Source organism: Corvus cornix, chromosome 20, assembly GCF_000738735.6.
Source record: "Corvus cornix cornix isolate S_Up_H32 chromosome 20, ASM73873v5, whole genome shotgun sequence".
In the NCBI taxonomy this organism is placed as follows: Eukaryota; Metazoa; Chordata; class Aves; order Passeriformes; family Corvidae; genus Corvus; species Corvus cornix.
This window is the reverse complement of record NC_046349.1, coordinates 102,715-119,562: the sequence shown is the minus strand read 5'-3', so window position 1 is coordinate 119,562 and position 16,848 is coordinate 102,715. Positions and strand designations below refer to the sequence as shown.

At 51.7% G+C, this 16,848-nt stretch overlaps 1 protein-coding gene across 7 annotated transcripts in view; it reads left to right on the top strand.

Annotated features, from left to right (window-relative positions):
- The window catches only part of LOC104698039 (fer-1-like protein 4), a 46,173-nt gene that overhangs the window by 6,242 nt on the left and 23,083 nt on the right, over nucleotides 1–16,848 (top strand). Inside the window, exons 1-20 of one of the 7 annotated variants that reach the window (XM_039563443.1) lie at nucleotides 882–1,131; nucleotides 1,226–1,281; nucleotides 2,273–2,361; nucleotides 4,424–4,523; nucleotides 6,692–6,783; nucleotides 7,381–7,422; nucleotides 7,537–7,701; nucleotides 7,982–8,042; nucleotides 9,182–9,313; nucleotides 9,432–9,494; nucleotides 10,460–10,544; nucleotides 10,818–10,977; nucleotides 11,195–11,378; nucleotides 12,156–12,342; nucleotides 12,550–12,914; nucleotides 13,258–13,366; nucleotides 14,135–14,333; nucleotides 15,101–15,221; nucleotides 15,805–15,905; nucleotides 16,458–16,545. In XM_039563443.1, the coding sequence (XP_039419377.1) occupies nucleotides 1,053–1,131; nucleotides 1,226–1,281; nucleotides 2,273–2,361; nucleotides 4,424–4,523; nucleotides 6,692–6,783; nucleotides 7,381–7,422; nucleotides 7,537–7,701; nucleotides 7,982–8,042; nucleotides 9,182–9,313; nucleotides 9,432–9,494; nucleotides 10,460–10,544; nucleotides 10,818–10,977; nucleotides 11,195–11,378; nucleotides 12,156–12,342; nucleotides 12,550–12,914; nucleotides 13,258–13,366; nucleotides 14,135–14,333; nucleotides 15,101–15,221; nucleotides 15,805–15,905; nucleotides 16,458–16,545 (2,478 nt within the window). In that variant the 5' untranslated portion in view covers nucleotides 882–1,052. Of the gene's footprint in view, nucleotides 1–881; nucleotides 1,132–1,225; nucleotides 1,282–2,272; nucleotides 2,362–4,407; nucleotides 4,524–6,660; nucleotides 6,784–7,380; nucleotides 7,423–7,536; nucleotides 7,702–7,981; nucleotides 8,043–9,181; nucleotides 9,314–9,431; nucleotides 9,495–10,459; nucleotides 10,545–10,817; nucleotides 10,978–11,194; nucleotides 11,379–12,155; nucleotides 12,343–12,549; nucleotides 12,915–13,257; nucleotides 13,367–14,134; nucleotides 14,334–15,100; nucleotides 15,222–15,804; nucleotides 15,906–16,457; nucleotides 16,546–16,848 lie in introns of those variants that run through there. The other 6 variants (XM_039563444.1, XM_039563445.1, XM_039563446.1 and 3 more) reach the window with 6 other exon arrangements.

Sequence of the window (16,848 nt, the reverse complement as noted above, 5' to 3'; positions counted from 1 at the left end):
AGACATTAAGACCCATTTCAAAGACGTTAACACCCATAGCTTCACCCATTAAATTGTTTGTAAAGACGTTAGCACACATCTTTCCTATCACAGGTGTTTGGTGGTAGCTGCTGAGAGGGAGAACCAGACCCCCAGGAGGAAGAAATGGTCTCCAAAATTTGCTCAGCTCATGATTGTTTGACTGCTTTAATCTGGCCTGAATTTGTGCTTTGGAAGGGCTCTGGCATCTCTATCAGCTCTCGTGTAGATGGGATGAGCTGGATTAGGCCCGGGGGCTGCAGTAGGGAGCACAGCCGGCTTCTGGCACCATCTGCCCCAGGTCTCCCTCCTCCCCCTCCTTGTGAGGTTGCCAGCACCCTGTGGAGCAGCTGAAGCTCCTGCCCCCACTGCCTGTGGATTTTGATGCTTGTCTCTGCCCTGCAGAGATCTGGCAGATGGGCTGCAGCCGCTGTCCTGAAGTGCTCTGGCATTCTACCTCCACTGAGCTAGCCACTCAGGGGCTGCTGAGCGTGTGCTGTTTCCTCGTGTTAGGAGAGCCCAACCCTCACAATCTGAGGGCTGTGATGAGCTGTCCTTTCCCACCCTCCCTCTGTTTGTTTTTGGAGGGTTTTAGCCACAGGACCTGTGATTTTGTGCTGGGGAAGGCACAGGGCTGGGGTGGCTGAAAGCAGAGCCAGGCTCTCTATTCACAGCCCGTGTCTTTCAGTTCTGAATTCAGCAGCCCCTGTCCCTCCAGGTACCAGCTGAAGCGTGGCCATGTGATGGGTTCACTTCTGCTGTTTCCTGCAGTGCTCCCCGGGGGTCCCCCAGCAGCCCGGGGCTCCCTCAGCCGGCAGAGGCGTATTCTGGGGGGCTCAGCCCGGTGCCCCTGGGTTGAGGGAGGCAGTACAGCCAGGGTTTCCCCCTTCTCCCCGTGTCCCTCAGTAGGGGCTGCCCAGCCCATGGGGCACTGGGGTGTGGAGTGTCTGGTCAGACCGGCTGGGTGAGTTGGGGCTGAGTCACTCTGGCAGTGCACGGCTGAGCGAGGGGCAGCAGGGCCCGCCGCTGGCTCCATGGCGCTTAGCGTCGGTGTCCGGCGGCTCTCCCAGCTGCCAGGCCATGGCGAGCGGCAGGTGCATCTCAGCTTCCGAGGTGGGCTTCGGGTGGTGGGGGGGGGGGGGCGTTGAGGGTTGAGGGCTGGGGCCTGCCTTCCCCTGCCAGCACCTTTACGCCTCCTCTCCTCAAGGTTTCACCCAGAAGACCAGGAAGGTCTGCTGTGGCCCAGAGGCTGTCTTCAAGGAGGTGAGGGAACTGGGATCATGTGGAACATATGGGACAGGGATGGGAGAGGTCAGTGTCTTGGTCATAAAATCATAGATTGGTTTGCGTTGGAAGGGACCTTGAATATTATCCAGTTCCAATCCCCACACCATGGGCAGGGGCACCTTCCACTGGACTGTTTCCTGGGAATTTCTCTGCTGTGTCCTTCTTCCGGTCTGCTCAGAGGGGCAGATGGGTCCCTCACACTGTGTCTGTGACCTATGCATACACGCTGCAGGAGCTGAAATTCAGCGGAGTGACACTGCCTGGAAGCCTGGGCATACCAAAGCTGAAGGCAAAGTTCTCCCTGACCTCAGAAGGCCAGATGGTCACTACAGTTGATGCCTTGTGGGGCAGGAGTGGGACTTGTGTGTTTGAGTGCATATGTGTGTGTGTGCAGGGGCAGGGATGGAGGTGGCCTGGGAAGCATGTCTGCCTCTCTAGTGCCATCCCCACTGAAGCCTGTGACAGCCCAGCTCTGCTGTGCCAATGGGTGGTTTCCACCTGTCCCTTGCTCGGGTCCCAGTGCCAATGTGCTGGATGGAGAAAGGCAGAGAAGGTGGGGGGGCCAGGAGGAACAGCCACCATTTTGGGTGTTGAAGCCTCAGGGTGCAGCTTTCCTATGAGCCAGATGACTCTCGCCTGGGTGGTCTCTTCTCACCAAGTACCTCTGTACATTCCCACATTCTGTCTCACTCCACAACCTGCCAGCTCAGGGACCCCAGCAGGCACAAGCATCCTTCTTTTTCCAGGGTGGTGCTGCTCTGACTTCTTTAGCAGCTGACCTGTGGCTCTGTGCTGCTGAAGGGGCTCTATGATTTGCCTGGCCAGCAGGAAAGTAACTTCCCACCACACCTGCTTTTTGTCATGCCCATGGACTTGGTCACCTCACAGGGGAACTGATCACCCACGAGACATGGGAAAGTGTGGCTGAGAATGAGTTGTTATCCCTTCCTGCTCCATTTGTTTGCAGCTCTTTCGTTGGCCTCACTACGGGAAGCTCATCATGGGTGAAACGCTGTCCATTAAGGTTTACAACTGCAGCAAGGTCTTCAGTAACAGGTGGGTCCTTTGATTGTTGGGGTGACCAGTAGAGGTGGGGGAGGAGACATACTGGTGTTTACATTGTCTACTGGGAATAGAAAATGTTTATTGAAAATCTGATGGAAGGAAGATGAGCAGGATGCCAGTTATAGAGGAAGGATGGAGCTGGTTGTTCTGGTGGGGCAGCAGTGCTGTATATATTAAGCTAAATAAGGGGAATGATTTAGTTGTGCCTGCAGTAACAAGGACTACATAAGGATCCAGATCAGACCCTCAGCGGGGACAAAGGTTAAACAAGGTCCTAAAAGACAGCTATAAGGACAGGCCTTGCTGCAGATGAGGGACCTGCTCTTACTCTGAACATCCTTGTGGTGATCGTGACCATGCTGCACCCAAATTCAACATATCTGTCGGTGTAGAAAAGCCCTGAACCCATCGTGTTATGGTTTAACCTTTAATAAGACAGCAATTTCAATTTAAAAGATCAGCCAGAATTTAAAGTGCTTCTAGGTGGCACAGACACAATACTGTGAATTCAGTGGCTATTCCAGCAGTTGTAAAACACTGCAGGGAAACCCAAGAATAGAGATGATAGATTGAGTAGTGGTGATGGAGCAAGAAAGGCAGCAGAGGCATGGTCATTCAGGGTGTGTGAAACATGAGGATGCAGGGAAAGGTGCCAGCTCTGATAAGCAAATTGTAAGAACTGAAGGAAAATGCACCAGCTAATAATGCAAACCTTTTCAAAGATGTCTGAGAGGGCATGGAGGAAACAGATGAGCACAACACATGTGAGACACAGATAAAGACAGAGCAGAAAGCGTGGCAGAATGTTGTGTCACTGTTTCCTGAATGTTTTTCTTATGGGAGCTGGATCAGAGGTATTGTCTCTGACTGAAATGTCAATAGAAACTGCTACAGGGTAAAGAGATAACACAAACAGTAACAAAACAGTAGGACCTGACAGTCTGGAGCGAAGGAGTCCAGTGGGAAATGAGTGGACTGACACTATATCCACACATCTCCACTGCTGGGGAGCAGCATCATGGCAGGTGACAGACAGTACAGTTCAAAAGTAGTTGGTCTGTGCACTGGGATGGTCAAAATTAAATAGAAAGAGAGTGTAGAAGGACAGAAGAGAAAAATTTGTTACATTACTGTATCTGTTTGTGGTCTCTGGACTTCTGTGTGTGCATCCTTTCTGTGGCAGCAGCACCAAACCGGCAAAGCTGGAAATGAGGGGGATGAGCAGAGGGACTCCTTCCTTGGGGGTAGGAAGCCAGACAGGCTCTGTATCTCAGAGAAAAGGGAACTGAGAAGGAATACAAGAGACCAACAGCTCACAGCTGAAATTGAGATGTGTGAGGAGCAATTGCTCTTGTCTGAGTCTTGGGTGGGCAGTCAACTCTTCCAGTGGCAGTTTCCAGCTCGCATTGGGAAGCTCTGCTTCATGCAGAGCTTAGCCTGGCTGCCAGCAGAGATGCCACGAGGAGATGGAGGCCCACGTACACATGGGGGGTGCAGACAGTGTCACACAAGCCAGAGTTAGGAGTGGCAAATGCCATCCCGCATGCCTTACTGCCACTTGCAGGGAGCCAGATGACCCTTCTCCAGGGAGAAGCCCCTTTGGAGTAGGTAAATTTTGGCCTGACTTGCTGCAGACATTCCTGTGGTCATAGCTTTAGGTCATATTTCTGTATTTCCTTGTGTAAAGCCTCTGTTTTCCAGTTTTATCTGGGAAGAGTCACCCCAGCTCTGCTTGGTGCCCAGACACAGACTGGCTCCTGTGAAGCCGAGCGGCTGAAGGGAAAATCCTCCTTTGCCCTCTATGAGTCTGCATCTGCACAAGCCTTCAACCATCAATGGCAGCTCAGTTGCAAGTAGCTGCCTGGGCATGACTGGGATGGGGGCAGGACCTGCTGCAGGGTCAGTCTCAGGTGTTCAGCTGTCAGATTCCCTATGGAAAGCACTTCAGGGCAGCTCAGAGGGGCTGTGAGCAGGAGAGTGGAGATCCCACTACTCCCCAGGATGTAGGTGCTGATGCTATGTACAGTGTTGTTGCAGTCTCTTTTTGTTCCAGGCTGCTTGGTACCCTTGTCCTCAGCCTTCAGCACCTGATGACATCCGGAAGGCTAATCCTGCGGGAGTCCCTTGTGGACAAGAACAACAGAGTCACTGGTGTAAGTCCTCCACAGACAGCCCAGCTATCACCAATCAGTAAGGCTTTGTGGGAAACCTCATGTGGTACTCCCCAGGTGGGCTGGGGGGGAATCCAAAGTGCTGTTTGAGCTGGGAAGCACTGTAGCATTTGTGCCATCTCTGCACAGGGATGCAGACACTTCATATCCACCAAGAGGTTTCTAGGAGCATCTACAAATGCATGGGGAACCTGGAGACCTGCCAAGGGCCTGAATGAGTAGAGGGAGGCTTAGTAAAACCTTCTCAAGTCTGGGCAGTGGATGTAGGAAGTGGCATCTCATCTGCTTCATGCACCACACAGTGCATGTGTATGGGCTGCTGCAGTGATGGAGTGAGGTGGAAGGTGGCAGGGTGCCTTGGGACCCCCAGCAAGCTTTTGGGTTAAACACTAGCACTAACTGGATGGCTTAATCAGTGTCTGGGACAGCATGAGTTGCTCTGACACCTGACTGCCCCTCTGCTCTACTCTGCTGGTCCTGTTCTCCTCCTGCCCTGGCATTGGGGCTCAGTGGGTCCTTTGTGCTTGTAGAAGATGAACGCTACCCTAAAATGAGCTGTTTCCTGCCAGCTTGGTGTGGCAAGCACAGCTCAGTGGGTTCTGGACTGCCAGAGCTGTGTGCCAGCAGGGCAGGAAGAGCAGAGGTGGAGGCAGCAGTCCTGCAAGGTGCTGCATCTCTGCTTGCTCTTCACACAGGCAGTATGACTAAACCGCATGGTGGCACATCGAATGCAGCTCTGTGGCCACCAGACCACCAGCCTGAGTGGCACAGGCACAGGTTTCTTGTGTTGTTGGACTCCTGGATCACAGAGCAGGTCCAGGTAGAAATTGAGCATTTCCAGGATGATTTTTAGCCCATGCAGCTCACTGGATAAATGTTCATGCTATTAAAGAGACAGGGATTAGACTCACTCCTTGGTGCTGGTGATGGTTTGAAGGGACCCCACTGTGTAAGGTCAGAGCTACCCTGTGGCCCAGCCCTTTGCCCCTGGGTGCCTCTTCCCTTGTGCTGACAGCCACACTCGTGCTGATGAGCTGCTCCAACCAAAACCCAACCACATTCAGTTTTGCCAGATTAGTTTTGGATTGTGCAACCCTGCCTGCACAACAGCTGCAGGGGACAGAAATAGGGCAGGCAAGACTGCCCATCCAAGAGTAGCCTGGGACCCTCTCAGCTCAGCTTGGTAGAGAAGTGACCCCAAGAGAGAGGCTGCTCCTTTAGCAAAGTGGGAATAAGCCACTGGACTTCCTGCTAGTCCAAGTCCTGTTCTTCTCTGGGACTTGAGTTATTTGGGCCCCTTTTTCTCCTGGCGGTTTGAAGGAGTGCTTTTAGAGCCTTGGCTTTTTATTCAGCTTCATCTCAGGCTTCTTCACCCTCCAGCCTTTGCTGCTGCCTTTCCTGATCACTGTACTGCTGCTTTCTTGGGCTGCATTTCTTTTCCTAGAAATGTGTGTTTTCCAGGGATTGAGCTCTGAACCCAGCCTGTACATCCCCATCAGCCTACTAAGGAGTGATCTCCTCCATGCTAGTAATTTTGGCCTCTGCTGGGAAATTCCTTGTGTTTGTGTTGGCTTGAGATGAGGCTGGCTACCTGGAGACCAAGAGTGTCCAGACCTGTGCTGGCTGTGCTGATACCCAGTGTGCTCTGTACTTCTCTGGCTGTCCTTCCATGTTTCTTGTGATTCAGATTCTCAGTGTGCTAATGACTTCTCCGGCATTTTAATCCAAGCTGTCCTGCCTAGGGATGCTCTGCCAGCTGTCTTGTGCCTCCCCTAGAGATACTGCTCCAAATCCTGCATGTCAGTCTGCAGTCTGCAGTCCCCAATTCCCTTGTCAAAAATGCCTTGAGACGACTCTTGGGGCCTCTTTATGGTAGATCTGTAAACTTGATCCGGCTTCTATTCAATGAATCCTGGATTTTGGAAAGCTGCAGAGGGGGGAGTTTCGTTTTGTCTAGCTTGTTGATGAAGGCAGACAAGGGGAGTCTGGTATAAATAGGCCTCTTGTGGGGATGTGACCACCTTTCTTCTGCTTTCCACTAGCTTCTCACTTCTTTTTTTCTTCCGTGCCCCCCCTTTCTCTTTTTGTGATGTTTCTGACGTTGTTTTGTGGCTGCCAGGCTCTCAGGCCATTTCACTTCCTGCTTATAGATCTACATTGAGTTGGATTTGCGCTACCAGCCTCCAGATGGCTCAGCGGGGAGCTGGGTTGAAGAGGATTTTGTCTATCCTATGAAAGACAGGTATGGAAATCCTAGGGAAGAGCAAATTTCCAGGCAGTTTGTACAGCTGCCTTTGTCAGTGGCAGCCTTTGGGATGCAATCCAGCCTCATTTACTCTCCACCTCTGGCCAGGCTGATGCATCTCAACTCCACAGCAGCAATAAGGGAGCAGGGCTCTTGGATAAAAATACCTTGTCATCACAACGAGCCTTTGATTGCAATGATCCACTGTAGGTGCTGGGAGTCCTGGGACTCCCTGGGACAGCCTTGAGAGCATTTCTGCCGCCTTCCTGGCTTGTGGTTGCAAAGTTACAGAGAGCATGGCTTTGGCCTCCAGCAACTCCATGGCACGCTGGTGGTGCCCAAAGCCAGGGGAATTGTGGGTTTCTGGGCAGACAGGATGACAGGCAGCAGCAAGGCCTGCAGAGTGTCACTTGTGGAACACTAGAGGGAAAACAGCAGACACATGGGGTGGGCAGTGGGTAAGCTTAAGAGAAAAATGCTGGTGTCCCCGCCAAGAAATAAGCAGGAGTGTGGCTGGGCCACTGTTACTTAAATGCACCAGGGAACAACCACAGCACACTGGTCTTTGCAGCAAAACATCTTTTGTTTTTACAGTTCAGAGTTAATCATCTGCAATCCTGGATTTGAGCAGCTGGAGTAAGTAGCCCTACTTGAATGTCTTGGCTCACCCTCCTAGGTGGGGGGCAGTGCACAGCCCGCTTGTCAGGGCTGATATATGGCTGATGGCATGGGGGGGGGTGGGGCTTGCAGGACTGCCGAGGGGCTGAGAGCGAAGGCACTGGACAAGAAGGCTGCTGCGCTAGGCAGGAAGCTGGCAAAAGGTCTGGAGACTGATGAAGAAGAGGAAGAGGAGGAAGATTTATATGATACATCTGAGATTGAGGCTTCGGGCATCATCTTCAGCCCTGTGAAGAGGTATCCATGGCATGCTCTTCTCTCTTGCCTTTGCTTGGTTCCTGGGGTAGAAAATGCTGCATCTTATGGAGAACTCCTGCAGCTCATGGCAGTCTGCTTTGGCAAAATGTCAGAAATCTTCCGTCTCTAATGGCCCTAGACCGGGTGTGTTGGGGATTTGCTCATTCCTAGGGCAATGGGCCATTATTTGCCAGGTTTTCTGTTGTTTCCCTTGGTGGGGATTTACTCAGGTCCATGTTGACAAAAACACCTGCTCACCTGGGCTTTTTTTTCTGTGCAGCCGCTCCAGACTCTGCTCTGCACGGGACCTCTTTGCCATCCCAACCCCGCAGAGCTTCCAGGTACTGCAGCATTGCATGTTCCTGTAGCTGCCTCTGGCCCCATAGCCAGTCCCTTACTGCCTTGCTGCGGGCCTGGGCTTCTCCGATTGCCACATACTCCATCAAGGCCTCTAACACGAAGACCATCATATTTTGTGTGACTTCCCTGGGCAAGATGTAAGGTTGCCTGAATGGACTGCATCCATGAGTGCTGGCCCCAGTATCAGTGAGCCCATGTAGTTAGCTATGGATAAACAGGAGAAGGGAATCAGCTACATGTACAATTGCAAGACACTGCCTGAGCAGAGCTTCAGAGAGTAACCAGGCAGGGCTGGTGCCTGCCAGCTTTCCCAGGGCCTGTCTGTCTTCCTTAGGGGCAGCTGTGGGACATGACTGGGGCCGGAGGGCTATGTGGGGGCTTGCTTGGACATGCTGGGAGGCTGGTAGGAAGCTGTGGCTCTGGCTGATTATCTGACATCAGGCTAAATTGATTTCAGGGCAGGTCTCCCAGCCTGGCTATGGATTTGAATCCTTTCCTGGTTCTAAGTCAATCTGGACTCACATTTGGTCCTATCAACCAAGCAGGAAGGTTTTGTGAGGGTTGAATTTCCTACCACTGTTTTCTTGAAGTGATTATTCTGTACATTAACAATGGCCTCGTTACTTGTACTGAGAGGAAATGTGAGAACATTTCTTGCATATCTTAGACTCATAAGCAGTTGCAGTAAATGAGACAGCTGCATTCCAGTCTTTCCAATGGTGTCCATCTCAGTAGGATTCAAAGCGGAGTATTAACAGAAGAGACAAAGAGCATCTTCTCCAAGATGCTTCTGTGGATCCCGCCATGTGGGAGCAGTGGGTTTGCAACCCTTGGGATCGGGAACTGAGGGTACAAGTGCTGCTGGCAAGGTCTGCTCTTGTCAAAAGTACTAGGGCTCTAATACTTTATTTCCTTGCTTGTCTGAAAGAAACAAGTATCTCAAATACCACTTTGGTCTGTTCTGGCTGTAGCAGATTTCAGCAGCCATGTTTTTGCCTGCCCTAAGCATCCACCTCTGCATTGAGAGTCCCCTGTAAATGTGCATATTGGTATTGTTGAAACAATCTCAGGATGGAGATGTAAACAAGGAGAGTGCTGATTTTCTCCCACATTTTCTCAGGTTGGGATTAATGTAATTGAAGCACAGAAGCTGGTGGGGGTGAACATCAACCCCTTTGTTGTAGTCAAGGTTGGAGAGGAAAAGAGGCACACGGCAACGCAGAAGTCAACAAACTGCCCCTTCTACAATGAAGTATGTGACATGGACAGAGGCTCTGTCCTTGCCCCACTGGTGTCCCATGTGCCTGGGACTGTCCTTGCAAGGGATGCCTGGGAGCCTGGGGCTCAGCTGTCTTGCTCTTCTCTTTCAGTATTTTTTGTTTGACTTCTATGAGCCAAGGGACATTTTATTCCACAGACTCATAGAGATCTCGGTATGTATGTCTTCCTCTTCATCTTACACCGGTTAGTGGTACAGCCCGATGCTTCTGTGAGTAGACACTGGGAGCGATGGGCAAAGCAAGGGTACCAATACCATTGAGGTATTCCAGCCAGAAGCACCTGCCCACAGAGAGCCACAGGGCCTTCCTGTGGCTGCACGGGGCAGAGACCTAGCCCTGCTCTGAGCCAGCACTGGGCAGTGCTGCCTTCCCACCTCCTCCAGGTCAGGGTTTTTCTTCACTCTGCGACTGAAATGGGGCCTCTGGGGCACTTACCTGCCTGCTGCCTTGTTGTCCTGCTGTTTTGGCAGCAATTCCCTACTGCCCCTTACCCTGGAGCCTCATCTTGCCGGTCCTGAAGGTAAGTGGCTGGTGTGAGGAGAGCTCAGAAATTATTTGTGCTGCAGAAAAGCCCAGGCACGCAGAGAGGTTGAAAATCCCTTGGCCCAAAGCACAAGGGCTTCCCCAAGACATGGGGATGTTCTGAAGATAGCTAAACCCAGCCAGCACGTCCTTTGCCAAGTGGTCTCCAGCACTTTCCCTGTGAAAGGCTGCACGTCTCTTCTGCTGGTGTGAGTTCAGCAAGCACTGAGCAAGACTTGGGTTTTGGGAGAGACACTAGCCTGGTGGGGTCATAGCTCTGCCCTAACCCAGCAGAAAACAGATTGGTCCTAGGTCCATTGTAGGGGTGTGGCTTACCTAGGACTGCAGAAACTGAATTGGTTGCACATGACTGCCTTGGTCTAGGTTTGACTGAGGTCTGTGGGCTGGTGGGCTTTGTGGGAGTAAGAATGGGTTTGTTTCAGGGCTAGCACAATCCGCATGAGGAGCTTGCAACCACTGCCTCAGTTGTGCTTTGGAACGAGCTCTTGGCAGCCCTATATTCCTCAGAGATATCTGGATGTGTCACCTGGCTGCCCACACCTCATGGTGCTCAGGGGGACTTGTGCTATCTGCAGGTTTTTCACTCAAAGAAGATACCATTTCTGGGAACTTGCATAGGAACGTTCAAGATGGATGTTGAGACAGTGTACAGCCAGCCAGGTATGAGGGACTGCACTATGTACCTGTGCCTGACCCTGGCTCTGTCTGAAACTGGTGTTTCCTTCATGCTCTGATGGGTCTGGACAAGGCCCTGGCTTTAAAGCACTTAGTTTGCATGAGAACCTGAGCTCGCTTCTCCTCCCAGCTGTCTGAAGGCAGGTGACACCTCCTGCACCTTCAGAGGCAGGGTCAGGGCAGTCTTTGTGCGGACAGAATTGGATGTGAAATGGTAACCTGGCCTCTCCCTAGGGAACTCCTCCTCTTCCCTCTCAGATCACAGATTTTTCCAGAAGTGGGCAGTTATCAGTGACCCCACGGACACCCAGGCAGGCGTGAAAGGCTTTGTGAAGTGCAACATCTCTGTCTCTGCACGTGGGGATATTGTGGGCTTCCTTCCCACCTATTCCAGGAACCAGGATGAGGACATTGAAAAGTAGGTGCAGTGGGATTTTGCATGCCCGTGGGGAACCCTGCCATGTCTCTCTTCACACTACCTTTTTTGCCCTGTTTTCCCCTCTTCCGATGGGCAAAGACCCAGTGAAAAAGACCTGTGGTGAGGAACGATCCAATCTTCCTGCCAGTCAGTGAATTTCCCAGCATTGTGTCCCATGGACTCCAGGAGAGAGGCAGGACATAAATTTGTCTTTCAGGAACCTGCTGCTGCCTAAGAGAGTCCCTGCAGAGAGACCCTGGGGCAGGGTCTGCATCAAACTGTATCGTGCTGAGGGCCTGCCCAGCATGAGTGCAGGCATCATGGGTGGTATCTCCAAGATCATAGGGGAGAGAAAAGTCTGTATCGACCCATACGTGCAGGTCTCATTCTGTGGGCAGCAGGTGAGTGTGGGGAAACTGTTGGGACAGGCTGAATCTCCCTTGGCTGTGTGGCAGCATGGGTGGACTCATGGTGCCAGGAGCCTCCATAAGGCACAGCAATCTCACTGAAAACAGGCTGGGAGAGCCCAGTTCTTGCTGTCTTTAGCAGTGACCTGAGCTGTGTGGCCCTGGTTGTGCAATGTCTGGATGAGAAGGCTGTTCTTGACTTTTGTCTCTACAGAGAGCTGCTCATTGGACAGCCCCAGCCCTGGGCACAGCTACTGGCTGAGCTACTGGCTTTGCAGGCAGAGATTCATATCCTTAGACATAGGGACAGGATCAAATAAATCCTGGAGCGGGACTGAAGTCCTTTTTCTGTGTCAAGCTGGGCTCAGCCTGAGACCCTTGAGAGAGTTTACTGAGATAATGGCCCAGTTTTTTCACACAAGGTCAGGGTTTCTGGTCCTGTAATATCCATTAATATAAGAATCAATCCCTGGGCAGTCTTGTGGGCCTGGAGTGCTCCAGGCAACCCTTAGACACCTCTGGGTCTGCTGCCTGCTTGCATTCCCTTCACTGTGCAGCTTATGCCCAGGCCTTGGAACAGACCCCCATTAATGAAACAGAGAGGAATTGCAGGAGAGGGGATAGGGGCAGGGACACTGCCACTCCCAGAGCCTGCCCAGCACTATCTGCAGGTGGTACAAGAGTATGTGCCATTCCCAGACAAGCTCTGAGGCATCCCTTTTTCTGGGCACTAGTTGGAACTATGTGGCTTTCACACCTTCTCCTTCCCAGGGGGAAACATCAGTGGAGACCAACACCACTGAGCCTGAGTGGAATGAGCAGATCAGTTTCATTGAGATGTTCCCGCCTCTGTCCAGAAAGATAAAAGTCCAGGTGCTGGATGATGCCAATGTTGGTGATGTGGCCGTTGCTACACACTACATTGACCTGCAGGAGATCTCGGACCCTGACAGGAATGGTGAGGCTTGGCATGGCTGCCCCAGGGCAGGACGTCCTGGGCAGCCCCATGCCATGCACTTTCTGCTCAGCATGGTGGTCTCCTGGGGGTGGGAGCAGGAGTGGCTGAAGCACACTGACATTCTGGTGTCCTGGGCTGTCCTCTTGGGGGAGGTCTCTCTGCAGCAGCACCCTGGAGCATAATGAGACCCTGTCCCTGTCTCTGCAGGCTTTAACCCCACATTTGGCCCAGCCTGGGTGAACCTGTATGGCTCCCCCCAGAACTCAGCTCTGCGGGACATCCACAAAGACCTCAATGAAGGCATGGGTGAGGGCATCTTCTACCGTGGGCGCATCCTCATGGCCATCACAGTGGAGATCTTCAGCAGCCCCAGCGTGGCAGAGAGGAAACTTGGCGATAGGACAAGGGGTGCCCTGAGCAAACTGAAGCTGAAGAAGAAAAGTAAAAAATCCAAGGAGAAAACTAAAGAACTGAGGCAGCTGCAGGGAGAGGGGGAGGCTGGGAGCTGTCAGGAGGCCGAGCAGCCCAGGGAGGTCACTGTGGAGGTGGAAGAGCTTCATCCACTCCCCGAGGTGAGTTCTGCAGTGCTGACACGGCTGATCCATGCCAGTCTTTGGCATGCACAGTTGTGAAGGGAAAGAGGCAAGGCAGGAGGCAGCTGTGTTGGTACAATAGCCATCCCTCAGCCTACAACCTGCTCAGTGGCTTCACACAAGCATCAACCAAAGCCATGGCTCTGCAGCAACACCTCAGGTCTTCCAAGAAATCTTGTCCTGCCTCTGGTAGCCCAGTGGTGATTTCAGCAGCATCCTGCTGAGGTCCTGTGGAAGGGCTGGCAGGCATCAGTCATGCCCTGGTGCTCAGGAGTGTTTTGGCACATAAGGCTCTCAGGCTGATTTCTGTCTCCTTGCTCAGAATGTGCTGGGGAGAAAGGATGAATTCCTCCTCTTTGCTGCCTTCTTTGAAGCCACTATGATGGACTCCTCTCTCAGCTCGAAACCTGTCAGCTTTGAAGTCTCTATAGGTGGGTATTCCCCAGGCCCCCATGTCCAGAAACCATGGGAACAGTGTGAATCTCCCTCTGACAGCCAAGTCAGTTCTTGACACTGCCCTATCAAGTCAGCTCAGGAACTTGGGAAGGCAAATGGGGAATGAATCCAAGGAGTGTGCACAGTGCTTTACTTACCTGAAGAGCTTGGATCTCTTCTATGGGATTGGAGATTTGCACCATTTGTATGAATTACCTGTTTTGGGAAAGTTTGGGGAAACTCTTCTAGTAAGTGAGGGTACAAAGAAGTAGAAGGGTTTGGTAGCAAGAAAGGTAAACAAAGGAGGGAAAGCTGGGATACTGGGGTTGGTCACATGGCACTGAGGGGATGTGACAAGTGATGGGGAAACAATGGTTGGAGAGTGGGTCAAAGCCCCTACCTGCTAAGATGGGCGGGTGGAGATGCTTGATGCTGATATACTTACTACTTGAGGAGCTGATGCTGGCCCCAGTGTAGGGATGCAGATGGTAGTCAGCAGGCACTTGGTAGAGCTGGCAGAACTGGAGAAGGCATACACGAGGACCTCCTTGCAATTGCCCGGCTCCCACTTGGACCTCCTGGTTGTCCATGTGATGCACTGATGGTTGGACGCTACTGAACTGCTAGTTCCCAAAGCAGTCAATACCCCTGTGCTTCTCTTGGCAGGAAGACTGCACTCTGGTTTTGCCAGCTAGAAAACTTCTTTTCTAAAAAAACCTGAGTGATCCCACTTACCTATTTATCATTTAATGCTTACCTTCAAGGAAACTATGGCAAATCTGATGAGGTTGTGACCAAAGGATGGCAAAAAATGGAAAAGGGAGAAGTGAAAGAAGAAGGGCAGCCTTTACTGGATGCTGATTCAGGTGGTGAGCTGAATGCTGAAATCCTGACTCCAGCTTTAACAGCACTGAACAAATCAGTGACAAAGAGCCAGAGACCAGAGCCCATGGAGCATGACAAGTAAGTCTTCTATGTCTTTCTATCCCACCTTTCCTGGAGCTGTCACAGCTTCCCAGGCTGGTTGTTCCAGATGTTATTAGAGGTCTGCTCAGCAATGCATCATTGGTTTCTCTTCTTTGCAACCCTGCAGCTTGCCATAGCCTAGCTGGCTGGGATTTCCCACTAGCTCTACAGTCCTATGGTGTCTGCTTGATGTGTGCAGATGGCCAAGGACAGGGTCCCAAGGAAACTGAGACCTTGCAAAAACAGCCGTCCCTTTTCTGCTTCACAAGCAGCATCCTAAGGGCTTGTTTCCAGTGAGGAAGAAGGAGAGGAGTACTCTTGGCATATGCTGTCCTATGTTGAGCAGGCAAGACACATACACAAGCTCTTCTGATGATATGTTTGCTCTGGGAATGCTGCCTAGTTTGTCCCACAGGCCTGACAATGTCTTGGTCTTTGCATTGCGAGGCCTGTGCCTGCTATTACTTAGTCCCATAGCAGTGAGAAATCTCGGCAGCATCCCATGCTCCTGTCAGCCTCATTCATCTGAGCATGTGCTGCTGTCTCTACTAGAAACCTTGTGTGCTAGTTTGGGATGGCAAAAGGCAGATCCAGCAGCTTGCACACATGTCCATGGTGCAGAGCCCAAAACAGCCAATTAATTTTCTGTGAAGGGGACAGAGTTCAGCCTTTGCTCCCTTGCTGGATGTGCAAGCACGTGTGTTATGATACAGCATATGCTTTCTGTAGCAGTAGCCATAATCTCCTCTGCCTGCTGCCCTTAGGTCATACAGCTGCCTGCCCATGACGCACGAAAAACCCTGCGTGTATGTATGGAGCTACTGGGAGGATCACGCCTGGAGACTCTGCATTTCCAACTGGATTGTCAAACTGGCAGAGCGCCTGGTAGCGTGTTCAGGGTGTTTGTCTGTGGCATGCTCCTTCCTGGTGTGCTTTCCTTGTTGCATGTGCAGTTGCTGTATGAGATGTTTGCCATCCTCACTACCCATGCAAGTCCACGTCTCTCACAGGGTTTAGTCCCACCTGTCCTTTAGACAGGTGGGGTAGGGCACGTGGACTCAGGCTGTGTAACTGCCTGGTGGTGGTTCCTGGAGGAGCGAGTGATGTGATATGTCTGTGACAACAAGTTCTTCTGCTGCCAGTCCTGAGCTGTGTAAGCCCTGGGCAGATGATTCGGCAAGCAGACTCTCAGGTTGTCATGAAGGGGATGCGGTCTCTTCATGGGACCTTCCCTTCTGGGCTTGAAAATATGAAAGCAGAGCTTGCCCCAGTGTATGTCAGTGGCTGCTCGAAGACTGAGGCAGAAGGTGTTGTAACAACAAATGTTAAGGTTATCCTCAGGCTCTGGAGAGTCCCTGGCCAGCATAGTGCTGATCTGCAGCGCTCATGAATCCCAGCTCTGCAGAAAGGCATAAGCCACTTATGTAGGAAAGGTGTAAGCTTTGTGAATATTGTGATTTTGCTACAGGAGCAGGGGTTGGATGACGTGGAAAAGCTCTTGAGAAGACCAAAGGCTAAAGCAGAAGAGCGGCTCAGAGAGGTGCTGGAGGAATTTGTAGCTGGATGCAGGTTAGCATGTCCCTGATTTTCTGAAGTTTCTTGTTTTCAGGTTAGGAGATCATATCATATTCTGCCTGGGCTGTGTGCAGTCTTCTCTCTTGTCCTTTTGAGGTGGATGAGCAGAAGGAAATGAGGATGACTTGGGAAAAGGACCCTGTAGCTCTTCAAACTTGGAGAGGAGACCCCAGTCCTGTTCTGAGAATCAAAGGGGTCATAGATGGCAGCCTCAGTGTTCCTGGACTCCTGTGTGTTTCCTAAATGCGAAGGACATTTCCTTCACTCTTTTCAGTCATGCAGTCAAAAGACTAGTGTTTCAATCCCCATGACTGCCCTGTGGGGGCTGATATGCACTTCAGTCCACAGTGCAACAGTAGAAAGGGAGCCTCAGGTGCTGAGAATCCCCAGTGTACCTTCTGAACCAACAAGCTTGCAGAAGAGAGGGTATCACAGAAAAGGAGACTCCTGACGCATCTGGATTTGGAGCTTGTGTCCCTGCTGTGAGCTGTGCTCAACCTGCTGGGTGCAGAGTATACAGGGTCTGTGCTGCTGTTCTCATTGCAGGCAATATTCAGTCAATGCAGAGAGAAAAACAATGGCTCATCCAAATAACCTGGACAGATGTCGGACAAAATACCTGATGCGCAACATTGTAAGTTGTGGGGCTTGGTGGTTGTTGGTGGGAGTCTGTGCAATCCCTGCTCTGGGGGATGCTTCTGGAGGACGAGCAGGAACTGATGCTAAGAAGGAAACCTGGAGCTAAGACTCATGATATCAGTCATAGGCATTTACTACAGAATCTCCCAACTTCTGCTCAGAGCAATACAACTTCTGGCTCAGGGAACAGAGATAGGATCTGGCCATGGCTGCCCACAGTTTTGTGCAGATGCTGTGCCCTGATGCCTTCCTTCGTCTCTTCTGGGGCATATGTGGTTGAGCACGTGCATATTGCTGC